This window comes from Tamandua tetradactyla, chromosome 7, assembly GCF_023851605.1.
Source record: "Tamandua tetradactyla isolate mTamTet1 chromosome 7, mTamTet1.pri, whole genome shotgun sequence".
NCBI classification, from domain to species: domain Eukaryota; kingdom Metazoa; phylum Chordata; class Mammalia; order Pilosa; family Myrmecophagidae; genus Tamandua; species Tamandua tetradactyla.
The window spans coordinates 165,975,515-165,988,479 of record NC_135333.1 but is presented as its reverse complement, the minus strand read 5'-3'; the positions used below and the strand labels follow the sequence as shown (position 1 = coordinate 165,988,479).

General features: G+C 40.7%; 1 protein-coding gene across 8 annotated transcripts in view; it reads left to right on the top strand.

Annotated features, from left to right (window-relative positions):
• CCDC38 (coiled-coil domain containing 38) overlaps positions 1 to 12,965 on the top strand; it is a 63,707-nt gene that overhangs the window by 26,766 nt on the left and 23,976 nt on the right. For all 8 annotated transcript variants that reach the window (XM_077111687.1, XM_077111688.1, XM_077111689.1 and 5 more), the window contains 3 exons: positions 4,508 to 4,671; positions 6,457 to 6,552; positions 7,844 to 7,919. In XM_077111687.1, the coding sequence (XP_076967802.1) occupies positions 4,508 to 4,671; positions 6,457 to 6,552; positions 7,844 to 7,919 (336 nt within the window). The remainder of the gene's footprint in view (positions 1 to 4,507; positions 4,672 to 6,456; positions 6,553 to 7,843; positions 7,920 to 12,965) is intronic.

Here is a 12,965-nt window from a genome sequence, read left to right as displayed (position 1 = left end):
TACATAAAATACGGGATTCCCATTTACCACCCTATTATTAACACCTTGCATTAGTGTGGAACATTTATTACAGTTGATGAAAGCACGTTTTCGTAATTGTGCTATTAACCATAGTCCATGGTTTAACTTGGGGTTCACTGTTTGTGTAGGGCAGTTCCATGGATTTTTTCTTTTTTTAATTTTTATTCTATTACCATATATACAACCTAACATTGCCCCTTTCAACCATGTTCTTAGGACCGTCGTGATGCAAATCTCCCGTCTCCTTTTGGCTAGTGATTCCTGAGCCAGCCAGCCACTTACTGGTCCTTGATTGCTACTCACACCAGGGCTCTAAGAAGGGTCTGGAAGGTCAAAGTCCTGAAGCTGGGGAAACTGATATGGAGTAATATTGTGAGGGCATTGATGAGGAGATGAATGAGAAAGGCTCTGAAAGATAAGGGCATTGGAGCTTCCTTTCAGACGGGCCTCACTGTAAACATTCTTTCTGGGCCCACTTTGTTCCATGAAGCATCTTGAGCTGGGGAAGGGCTTTCCATCTGAGCCACTCAGTATTGGTGGAGAGAGCTTGGGCACTGGATTCAGACATTAACTAGCAGATGGCTCTGCAAGTCATCCATTTCTTCCAAAAGGTGGGAATTGTAATACTACTTTAAAGTGCTGTGCTGAGGAGGAAATTCTGTCCATGGAATGTCTAGCATATCACACAGCATAGAGTAGGTGCTCATTAAGTTATCCTCCTTTCTTCCCCTTACATAAGTGCTCTCTTTTGCTACCCTCTAATTTCTCTCCCTAAAATTTGATACACTATTCCCCACAGAAACAATTAGTAGTGTTGTGAATCTATGTGTGCATATCCTGGGCATTTTAAATTTAAATGACATTCCTACAAGTTTCTCTCTTCTCATCCTGTGTATTATTAAAATATATATTTTTTATTGAGAAATATCCATACACGTACAGTCCAAGCGTATTATACTCAGTGGCTCACAATATCATCACATAGCTGTGTATTCTTCACCATGATCATTTTTAGAACATTTGCATCACTCCAGAAAAAGAAATAAAAAAAAAAAAAGAACTCATACATGCCACACCCCTTATCCTTCCCTCTCATTGACACACGGTATTTCAAGCTACCTAATTTTTACCCTTTATCTCCTCCTATTATTTATTTATTTTTATCCTTGTTTTTTTTCCACTCATTTGTCCATATCCTGGATAAAAGGACCATTTAGACACAAGGTTTTCACAATCACACAGTTTCATTGTAAACGCTATATAGTTATACAGTCTTCTTCAAGAATCAAGGCTACTGGAACACAGCTCAACAGTTTCATGTACTTCCCTCTAGCCAGCCTAATATACCATAAATTAAAAAAGGATATCTATGTAGTGCCTCAGAATAACTTCCAGGATAACCTCTTGACTCTGAAATCTCTCAGCCACTGACACTTTATTTTGTCTCATGTCTCTCTTCCCCCTTTTGTTCAAGAAGATTTTCTCAATCCCATGATGCTGGGTCCTGGTTGCCAGAAAGATTTATACCCCTGAGTTATGTCCCACGTAAAGTAGAGGGCAGTGAATTCACCTGCTGAGTTGGCTTAGAGAGAGAGAGGCCACATCTGAGCAACAAAAGAGATTCTCTGGGGGTGACTTTTAGGCATAATTATAAGTAGACTTAGCTTCTCCTTTGCAGGAATAAGTTTCATAGGGGTAAACCCCAAGATCAAGGGCTCAGCCTATTGCATTGGTTGTCCCCACAGCTTGCAAGAATATCAGGAATTCCCCAGCTGTGGATGTTGAATATTTCCTACTTTCTCCCCAGTCCCCCAAGGAGACTTTGCAAATACTTTTTTTTTTCTCTGCCCAAATTACTCTGGGATATATCAGGGCCTCACACTCACCTGTACAAACACTCATCAGTACCCTTGTCAGTATTACTCTATACCTGCTTAGACCCACAACATCTTACACCCTATTCAGGTTCCATGTATTTATGGTATTCAAGTGAACTGACTATACAGGTTAAATTAGATAATATGCTACCCAAAATATAAATTTTGCACAAAAAACCCATCTCTTCCTTTGGTCTCATACCGAGGTTGAAGTTTGAAATTGTGGACCATATCATTCTCTACCAGTACTCTGACTTACTCTAGTCCTACCCAGAACAGCTGCATTCATTTCTTTAGATGAAGTCTGTTCACTTTTTCAGCTTTTTTTTTTGAACAGTTGCTGAGTGGGGTATTGCTGATTTTCACAGCTTTGGTGCTCTAACTCTGAGTCTCAGTCATCACATAATACCCAAAGTTTCTAAGAACAACCAGATTATATACAAACAGCTCAGTAAATCAGAATGTAGAAATATCAGTTACACCTCCTGAGTATACGTGACTGCTGTAAGAGCTTACAATCGAGGACCCTTTATAACAGGCCCCAACCTGATAACCCAAGCTCTTGACTTCAGTTCTCTGAGTTTGTATGTTATAGTTAATCCATATGAGTGAGGCATGGTAATATTTGTCTTCTTGTTTCTGATCTTTTATTCAACATACTATCCTTAAGGTCCAGTCACCTAGTTATATGCCTCACAACTTCACTCCTTCTTACAGTCCATTGTATGTATACACCTTAGTTCCCGTTTCTATTCCTCATTGTACCCTTAGGCCACCTCCATCCACTGTGAATCTCAAACACTGTCGCCAAAAACACCAGTGTGCAAATGTCCATTGTCTCCAGGTATATACTGAGCAACTGGGTTACAGGATCATGGGGCAACCCCACCCCTAGCTTCCTGTGCAACCACCACACTGCCCTCCAAGGGGCTGCACCTCTCAGCTTCCCTACTGACAGTGAACAGGTGCATCTCTTTCTCTGCATTTTCTCTAGCACTTATTTCTCTCCGTTCATTTTTAAACAGTTTTATTCACACATCATACAATCCATCCTAAGTCTATAGTCATGCCTTCGCCACCATACTCTGTCTGAAGACATTTCCTTTTCTTCCATGACTCCCAACTGTTGACATTTGGTTTTGGCATAATGCCTTTGTTACATTTGATGGAAGCATATTACAGTGTTACTGTTGACTTAGACCCTAGCTTGCATTGATTGTACTTTTCCCTGTATACCATCCATTATCAACCCCTTGCAATGCTGACATTTATTTGTGCTCCCTCATGCAAAACGTTTTTTTATTTGTACATTTAATCACCATCATTGTCCACTCTAGGCATTCCTAACTTATGCCATATCAGTCTCTATCCTCTATCTTTCTTCTGCTGTCATATGTGTTCCCCAGCCCTCATTCAGTGTACTTATATGCTACCATCAGGTAGTATTGTGCGATCCATTTCTAAATTTTTATAAACAATCCTTTTGCACAGTCCGTATTTCTTCAGCACCAAATGCACAATTTCGACCCTCTTTTTATCTCCTGATAAACTATGCTTTTAACTTGAACTCTCAAAGTTCACTCATTACTATTAGTTCACATTAGTGAAACCATACAGTATCTGTCCTTTTGTTTCTGGCTAATTTCACTCAACATAATTTATCCACAATGAAGTTGAACCTCAAGGTCCATCCATGTTGTTACATGCTTCATGACTTTATTCTCTCTTACAGCTGCGTAGAATTCCATCATATGTATGTACCACAGCTTGTTTAGCCACTCGTCTGTTGATGGACATTTGAGCTGTTTCCATCTCTTGGCAATCATAAATAATGCTGCTATAAACATGGGTGTTCAAATGTCCATTTGTGTCCTTAACTTCAGTTCCTCTGAATATATACCTAGTAATGAGATATATCCTTGTAATGAGATTGTTGGATCATATGGCAATTCTATACTTAGCTTCCTTTAGGAAACACCAAACTGCCTTCCAGAGCAGTTGTACCATTTAACATTTCCACCAGCAGTGGATAAGTGGGCCTGTTTCTCCACATCCTCTCCAGCATTTGTTGTTTCCTGTTTTTTTGATAACGACCATTTTAGTGAGTGTGAGAGGATATCTCGTTGTGGTTTTGATTTTGCATTTCCCTAATAGCCAGTGAAATTGATGTGCCTTTTAGCCATTTGTATTTCTTCTTCTGAGAAGTGTCTGTTCATGTCTTTTGCCCATTTTTAAATTAGGTTGTTTATCTTTTTGTTGTTGAGTTGAAGAATCTCTTTACATATTCTGGATACTAAATCCTTATCTGATATAGGGTTTCCAAATACTGTCTCCCATTGTATCAGCTGCCGTTTTGCTTTCCTGACAAAGTTCTTTGGTGCACAGAATGTTTAATTTTTGAGGACATCCCATTTATCTATTTCTTTTTTCAATGCTTTGTGCTTTGGTGTATCATCCTGTATGTTATTGAAGCCCATATTTTATGGCCATACTTATAATCTTGATAAGTAAAATAATATTCAGGTACATAGTAAGAGAATGAATTTTATAAACTCATTAAAAATGAGTATGATTTCACATAGATATATCTTTGTTTCTTTTTGAGTTAGTGAAATAGCAAAAACAGAATTCCTCCTGAAGGAGTATATGAAATATGGACTTTTCCTGCTGAAATTGTCTCCAAAACATTGGCAAATCCAGCAAGCACTAAAGAAGATGAATTTAGCAAAAAATAGAGAAAATGTGAATTTAACACTTCCAAAATTATTTGCAAGTAAGTCACATATTCTTGCTTTCAATAAGTAAATATTCCTCATTCTAAAATATTCTGCATCAATGTTTGTTTGTTTATTTAAATAGTGAGATTTTCCATTCTAAGGAGACTAGAACAAGGATTCCCACTATCTCTGTTATTACACATTATTAATTAAGAAACTCAGGTTAATTCTAGATATGAAGCAATAAAAATAGATACATGAATAAAGAGAAATGCATCATTATTTGCAGATGATATGATAGTATACCTAGAAAGCCCCCATAAAGAAACATGAAAAATGATTTGAAATTCTTACAAGGTTTTATAAAGTTAAACAGACCCAAAATCAATTTCACTTTAGGAACTAAATAGAAAATATTATTCAAGGAAATTCATTCCAAGGGAGAAGCAATAACTTTATTGTGTGTGACCTAAAGACTGGATAAATAGAAAAATATGCCATACTTTTAGATGGAAAGATTGCTATTGTAAAGCTGCCAATTCTTTTGAAGTTAGTATATAATTTCATGGAATTATAATATGAACATTACTAAAAGTAGCTCTCAGGGACTTGGTTGGGAGGAGGGGGTCAGAGAATTTTGCACATTGATTCTGAGGGTCATCTAAAAAGATAAACAAATAATTTTGAAAAAAAAGAGGGTAATGGGGCACTACTGATCCTCTAAAATATTATACGATGTATTATCACAGAGTCTCAGTAACTAAACGGGTTACTGACATTATGTTATTGGCATTAGGAAGTCAGCTCAATGGACCAGAAATTGATCTTGTTACACATACAAATTTAGTAAGTGCTAAAATTGGGCTCACAAATCAATGAAGACTTCCACTAACACCAATCATGGGCTGACAAAGTCTAGACTTACCCTCCTGCCTGAAAAAGCCGGAAAACTAGATAACCCCTTTTAACAATGGTTTACAGTCACTGGACTATCGGCAGGGAAGCACAGCGATACCTGAGGAGGGAAGTGAGTGGCATGAACCCTACACTTGTCCTGCTACTGCCCTGGAAGAGTCTCCAGGTGCAGCTCAGGGAAGGGGACCCAGGTGGAGCCGGAGTCGCCCTGAATTGAAAAGACAGAGCTGTGCCCCAGGGCAGAGTACTGGAGAGGGGAATGTGGCACAGAGAGAGAGCAAGAGAGAAAGAGAAGGTTCTGGAGATCTTCAGAGTCTTTAGCTGAGAACTGATAGTTGCATACTCCGGGGTAGATGTATGTAAATCTGAATCAAAGAGCATTTTTCTCCCCAGAAAGCTGGTTGCTGACAGTTTACCAGCACACCACTCATAGCTGCCCTGCCCGGTTCCCATGTGTTTCTCGCCATGCCGAATGTGGTTCAATTAGATAATTGAGTACGGAGATAATTGAGCACAGTGGGTTAAAGCTTAATAAACAGTGTTTAACAAGCGACAGAGCAGATGGAAAGAAAAACTGAAAATTGCTTGTGTCAGTTCTCTTGGACATGACATCTAAACAGAGGATGCTCAGAAACCAATAAGCTTCTCAGTCTAGAGACGTGAAGAGCTCACTTTGGGATTTTAGGGGTTAGGACAGGCTGATATTGGGAACGGAGACCTCCTATTGCCTGGCACAGTGGTCCCTATCCATTCTGCCGACTCCAGAGGCCAGCCTAGCTGCATAATTCATTTGCTGGTTACGGATGTCTCCATCTTCCATCTCTGTCCCTGGAAGTTTCCACATTAACTCTACCTTTCCCCTGAGACAAACATCTCATTCTCAGAAGTGTCTCTCTCCCTCTCTCTCTCCTCTTTTCTATCCTTAGGTGCATTCGCTGTAAAGAAAAGAGAGGAGAACTTGGAGGCAGCATCCAGGAGGACGTCGTTTTCAGAAGACTCTTCTCTGGGAAAAGGCAGCCAAGGTAAATGTGGAGATTTGGAGCGGCACTCACAGAAGGAAGGCCAGAGAAGGCGGCTGTGGCAGAGTGGAGACGAAGGGCCTGTCGGTGCACCAGGAGCCCAGCGGGCCCTGCCCACCGCCTCAGTCCTGAGAGCAGGCGCCCGGTTCCCTCCCGGATGTCACCAGCAGACCGGAGAGGTGGCGAGTGCACGAAGCAGGCAGGCATATGCAGAGGGCCTGGCTGGAGCTGGGCCCTGGCTGACCGCCACTCTCCCTGATCCCTTCCCAGCTGGCCTCCTCATTTCTCTGGCGCAGGCCCCACTTCTGGTGTGAGGAGACCTATTTCCAGGGCCCGGCAAGCCAGGTCAGTTGCCCCCTGGTGATGTGTGGCTCCGAGAAGTAGCCCACGGGGAAAGCCGCGGGGGCCGGAGCCTGCCCTCCATCAGCCTGACAGCCTGTTTGGCCCACGGTCCCCCCCAGCACAATCGGACACCAGAGATGGCCCAGTGGCTTTTTCTCTTACACTCCAAGCCTTGTGATGTTCTTAGATGTCACGCTCAAAAAAAAAAAAAAAACCTAGCCTTCTCTCTTCTCTTGAAAACCCTGAGATCTAAAGTCAGGGGCCGAGAGGGGCATTTTCCCCGGGAAGGGCCTGCTCTCTCCAGTTGGTTTCAGCCTCTCAAGGCCTACCCAGTCCTTCCTTGCCAGACCCTGGGGTCATTTGAGCTCATGCCCCCCCATGCAGGCTGGCTTTTGGTGACTCCTCTTCTCCTTGGTCCTGCTGTCAGCCTTCAGAGGCGTTTAGAAGTGAGGGGTAAACCGAGCAGTGCAGTGTGGCTGAGTATAAGCCTATGCCTGGCGCATCGGCCAGCTTCCCTGGAAAAGGGGAGTTCAGCTTTCACTCTTTTGGTGACTGCTTTTATTTGTTCTTTTGGGTAAGGAGGCCAATTTAGGCCCAAATTATTTGGAGGATCTCTTGATTAAAAATATTCAGGTTTAGATGGAAAGAGAAGCATGATTCATATTTCACTATTTATGTCCCTGTGTGACCTTTTAATAGTCATATCGTGTCTCTGACAATACCCACCTCTGTCCCCAAACAGTGTACCTTTGTTTTTGTACTTATGCTTGGAACCCAATTTCAAGAAAATAAAAGGGATCCGTTTTCTATATGATTAACATCCTAATAATGAAAGAAAATATTAAAGGGCATTTCCAGGCAGGAAAGGGAATATCTTGCCCCGGGTGACAAGGACGTACGTCTAATTATATGTTTTTTCTTTTCACCACAACCACCAATGACGTGGACTTAGCCGGAACATCTTCAACAGGAAAGCAACGCGGGAAGCCCAGTCCCACCCTAGAGAAAAAGAAATCAGCCTCACCAAAGTACAGTACACCCTTGATTACCTCTCTTGGAAACGCTGAATGATTTTTAGGAAATGTGATTTTATCCTTTCTTCTCACACACCTTTGTTGCAGATCCCGGAGGCAGTGGGGGCTGTTCCCCCGTGCGCTCGCAAGGGGCTGAGCTGGCACAGGCCTCTCTGCATGCCCGGATGAGTGCCTGTGCCTGCTGCTGGCTGAAGCTGCCTGTCCCCTGCAGCTCGGGTCTCTGCCTCTCGGAATCCACTGCCCTATTGTTTATTAAGTTACTCTGCTGGCCTGTGCGTTTGCAGTTTTGCATCATTCAAAATTGCTGCAGCAAGCCTATAAAGCATTTTGCTGTTGTTCTTTCCCTTATTGGATTGTTGACTCATTTATACTCAGGATTTATAAACTGCTACTTATCAACCCTGGCTACCCCAGGAGAGCTTCAGGAAGATGCCTGGCTGTTCAGGCCCCACTCCAGGTCAATTCAATCAGAATCTAGGTATAAGGGCTGGTTTTTTAAGATCCCACATGATTCTAACGTGCAGCCAGGACTGACAACCAACCCTAAACAAATAGTTGGATTATGGGGCTTTTTAAAATGTGGTCCTCAGAGCATCACCTAGGAGCTTGGTACAAACGCAGAAGCTTGGGCTTCAGCCCAGACCTGCAGGATCAGAATTCACATTTTTACAAGATCCCCGGGTAATTTGCAGGCACCGTGCAGTTGGAGAAGCCCTGGTCTAACCCATGTCGTCTCTAACCCACTGGGAACTCCGTGTGTCAGAGCCATCTTCCCACAGCATCACTTTGGTCATATGATCAGTAATTCCCGTCATCCTGTCCATTGTCCTTAGCTGTCTTTCAGGGAACTTTGAACTGGCCTCGTGCTTCCCTTTCAGGCCCATCTCCCACCTTAATATATACTCTGCTTCAGCTGCATAGAAATAACCCCTCTTCCTCCAAGAAGTTTCCCGTTGCTATTGTCTTAGAGTTCCCTAGGCATAGAATCTGCGACAGTCACGCGGAGAAGGTTAATTGGGGAATGTCTTATTTGTCAGTTATTTTCCTTTATGAATTGTGCTCTTGGTATAAAGTCTAAGAACTCTCTGCCCAGCTCTAGTTCCCAAAGATTTTCTCCTATCTTTTTTTCCTAAAAATCTTATAGTTTTACATTTTTAAGTCCGAGATTCATTTCTGAGTTAATTTTTGTGCAAGGTGTGAGGTTTAGGCTGAGAGTTACTTGTTTTCCCTATGGATGGCAATTGTTCCAGCACCGTATGTTGAGAAGGCTGGCCGCCCTCTATTGCATCCCTTGTGCATGTTTGTCAAAAATCAGTTGTGCGTGTTTGTGTGGCTCTTTACTGGGTTCCCTCTTCTGTCCCTTTGTCCCACGTGCCTATCCCTCCACTGGTACCACACTGTCTTGAGGTCTGTGGCCTTTGTCTTGAAATAAGGCAGATTGATTAGTCTAATTTTATTCTTCATATACAAAATTGTGTTAACTGTCCTAGTTCCTTGCATTTCCACATAAATTTTAGAATATTCTTTTTTTCTAAAAGTTTTTTTCTTTTTTCTTTTCTTTTTTTAATAATTTTTATTAATTAAAAAGAAATTACAAGAAAGAAACGCAAGCATCTGTAATAAATGCTCATTCCATTCTACATATATAATCAGTAATTCACAATATCATCACATAATTGCATATTCATCAAAATGATCATTTCTTAGAACATTTGCATCAATTCAGAAAAAGAAATAAAAAGACAACAGAAAAATAAAACAAAAACACAAAAAGAAAAAAAAATTTTACATACTATACCCCTTACCACTCCCTTTCATTGATCACTAGCATTTCAAACTGAATTTATTTTAACATTTGTTCCCCCTATTATTTATTTTTATTCCATATGTTCTACTCCTTTGTTGACAAGGAAGATAAAAGGAGCATCAAACACAAGGTTTTCACAATCACACAGTCACATTGTGACCGCTGTATCATTATTCAATCATCCTCAAGAAACATGGCTACTGGAACACAGCTCTACATTTTCAGGCAGTTCCCTCCAGCCTCTCCATTACATCTTGACTAACAAGGTGATATCTATTTAATGCATAAGAATAACCTTCAGGATAACCTCTCGACTCTGTTTGGAATCTTTCAGCCATTGACACTTTGTCTCATTTCACTCTTCCCCCTTTTGGTCGAGAAAGTTTCCTCAATCCTTGATGCTGGGTCTCAGCTCATTCTAGGATTTCTGTCCCACGTTGCCAGGAAGGTCCACACCCCTGGGAATCATGTCCCACGTAGACAGGGAGAGGGTGGTGAGTTTGCTTGTTGTATTGGCTGGATCAGAGGCCACATCTGAGCAACAAAAGAGGTTCTCTTGGGGGTGACACTTAGGCCTAATTTTAAGTAGGCTTGACCTATCCTTTGTGGGGTTAGGTTTCATGTGAACAAACCCCAAGACTTGGGGCTCAGCCTATAGCTTTGGTTGTCTGCACTGCTTGTGAGAATATCAATAATTCAACCTGGGGAGGTTGAATTTTCCCCCATTCTCACCATTCCCTGAAGGGGACTTTGTGAATACTTCTCCACTCACTGATCAAATCACTCTGGGATTCATCAGGGCATCACTCTGGACAAACCAACATAATCTCATGTCCTACCCAAGATTCCATGCACTTATGTTGTTCAACCAACCATCTACATAAGCTATATTAGGAGATGCACTAGTCATAAATTTTGTACCAAATAAACATTTTTTGATTTAGTCTCACACATAAATTGAAATTTTAAAATATTAATTACCATCTATTTTCAGCACCCTGCAGTAATGACATTCCTTTGTTCTTCCTCATGCAAAAACATTTTTAAATTTGCACAATTAGTCAGTATCATTATACACTCTTGGCATTCCTAGATTATACCATCTCAATCTTTATCGTCTATCTTTCTTTGTGATTTCATTTATGCCCCCAGCCCTCCTACCTCTATCATTCTCACATTCAGCTTCATTCAGTGTTTTAACGAAATTGTATTACAGTTAGGTAGTGTTGTGCTGTCCATTTCTGAGTTTTTATATTCAGTCCTGTTGCACAATCTGTATCCCTTCAGCTCCAATTACCCAATATCTTACCCTATTTCTATGTCCTGATGGTCTCTGTTACCAATGAAATATTCCAAGTTTATTACTAATGTCAGTTCATATCAGTGAGACCGTACAGTATTTGTCCTTTTGTTTTTGGCTAATCACACTCAGTATAATGTCCTTAATGTCCATCCATGTTGTTACATACTTCATAACTTTATTCTGTCTTACAGCTGCATAATATTCCATCATATGTATATGCCACAGTTTGTTTAGCCACCCATCAAAATGTCCGTTGATGGACATTTTGGCTGTTTCCATCTCTTGGTAATTGTAAATAATGCTGCTATAAACATTGGTGTGCAAATGTCCATTTGTGTCCTTGCCCTCATGTCCTTTGAGTAGAGACAGCATATAGATGGGTCTTGTTTTTTAATCCATTCTGCCAGTCTGTGTCTTTTGTTGGGGAGTTTAATCCATTAACATTTAGTGTTATTACTGCATGGGTAGTAATTTCTTCTACTATTTTGCCTTCTGGATTTTATATGTCATATCTAATTTTCCTTCTTTTTACCTTTACTCATAGTCTTCCTTTCTACACTCTTCTCCACTCCTCTCTCTTCTGTCTTTTCATATCTGTCTCTAGTGCTCCCGTTAGTATTTCTTGCAGAGCTGGTCTCTTGGTCACAAATTCTCTCAGTGATTTTTTTGTCTGAAAATGTTTTAATTTCTCCCTCATTTTTGAAGGACAGTTTTGCTGGATATAGAATTCTTGGTTGGCAGTTTTTCTCTTTTAATAATTTAAATATATCACCCCACTGTCTTCTTGCCTCCATAGATCTGCTGAGAGATCTATGCATAGTCTTATTGGGCTTCCCTTGTATGTGATGGTTTGCTTTCCTCTTGCTGCTTTCAAAATTCTCTCTTTCTCTTTGACCTCTGACATTCTGATTAGTAAATATCTTGGAGTACATCTATTTGGATCTTTTCTCTTTGGGGTATGCTGCACTTCTTGGATCTGTAATTTTAAGTCTTTCATAAGAGTTGGGAAATTTTCAGTCATAATTTCTTCCATTAGTTTTTCTCCTCCTTTTCCCTTCTCTTCTCCTTCTGGGACACCCACATGTATATTCGTGCGCTTCATATTGTCTTTCAGTTCCCCGAGTCCCTGCTCATATTTTTCCATTTTTTTCCCTATATTTTCCTTTTCTTGCCAGATTTCAGATGTTCCATCCTCCAGTTCAGAAATCTTATGTTCTGTCTCTCAAAATCTACCAGTGTAGGTTTCCATTGTTTTTTTCATCTGTTCTACCTTGCCTTTCATTCCCATAAATTCTGTGATTTGTTTTTTCAGACTTTCAATTTCTTCTTTTTGTTCATTCCTTACCTTCTTTATATCCTTCCTCAATTCACTGATTTGTTTTTTGATGAAGTTTTCCATGTCTGTTCGTATATTCTGAATTAAATGTTTCAGCTCCTGTATCTCATTTGAATTGTTGGTTTGTTCCTTTGACTGGGCCATATCTTCAATTTTCCTAGTGTGATTCATTATTTTTTGCTGGCGTCTAGGCATTTAATTACCTTAATCAGTTTATTCTGGAGATTGCTTCCACTTCTTTTACCTAGGGTTTTCTTGCTGGATGAATTTGTTGTCTATCTGTTCTTTGACATTCAATTCAGCTTTATCTGGACCTCTAGCTTAGGTTTTGTTTAACAGAGGAGAATTTTTCAGTTCTTGTTTTCTTGTTTCTTGCCCTGCTTTATGGTGCCTTTTCCCCCACTCTTAGGAGGGTCTACTTAGGTATTATAGACTGCAGCTGGATTTTCCCAGACCAAACTGGCCTCCTATCATGAGGAAAGAGTCACTTGTGTTGGTTTTCCCCTAGGGTGAGACCCAGCAGGTTGTAAAAGACTTTCCTGTGAAGTCTCTGGGCTCTGTTTTTCTTATCCTGCCCAGTATGTGGTGCTTGTC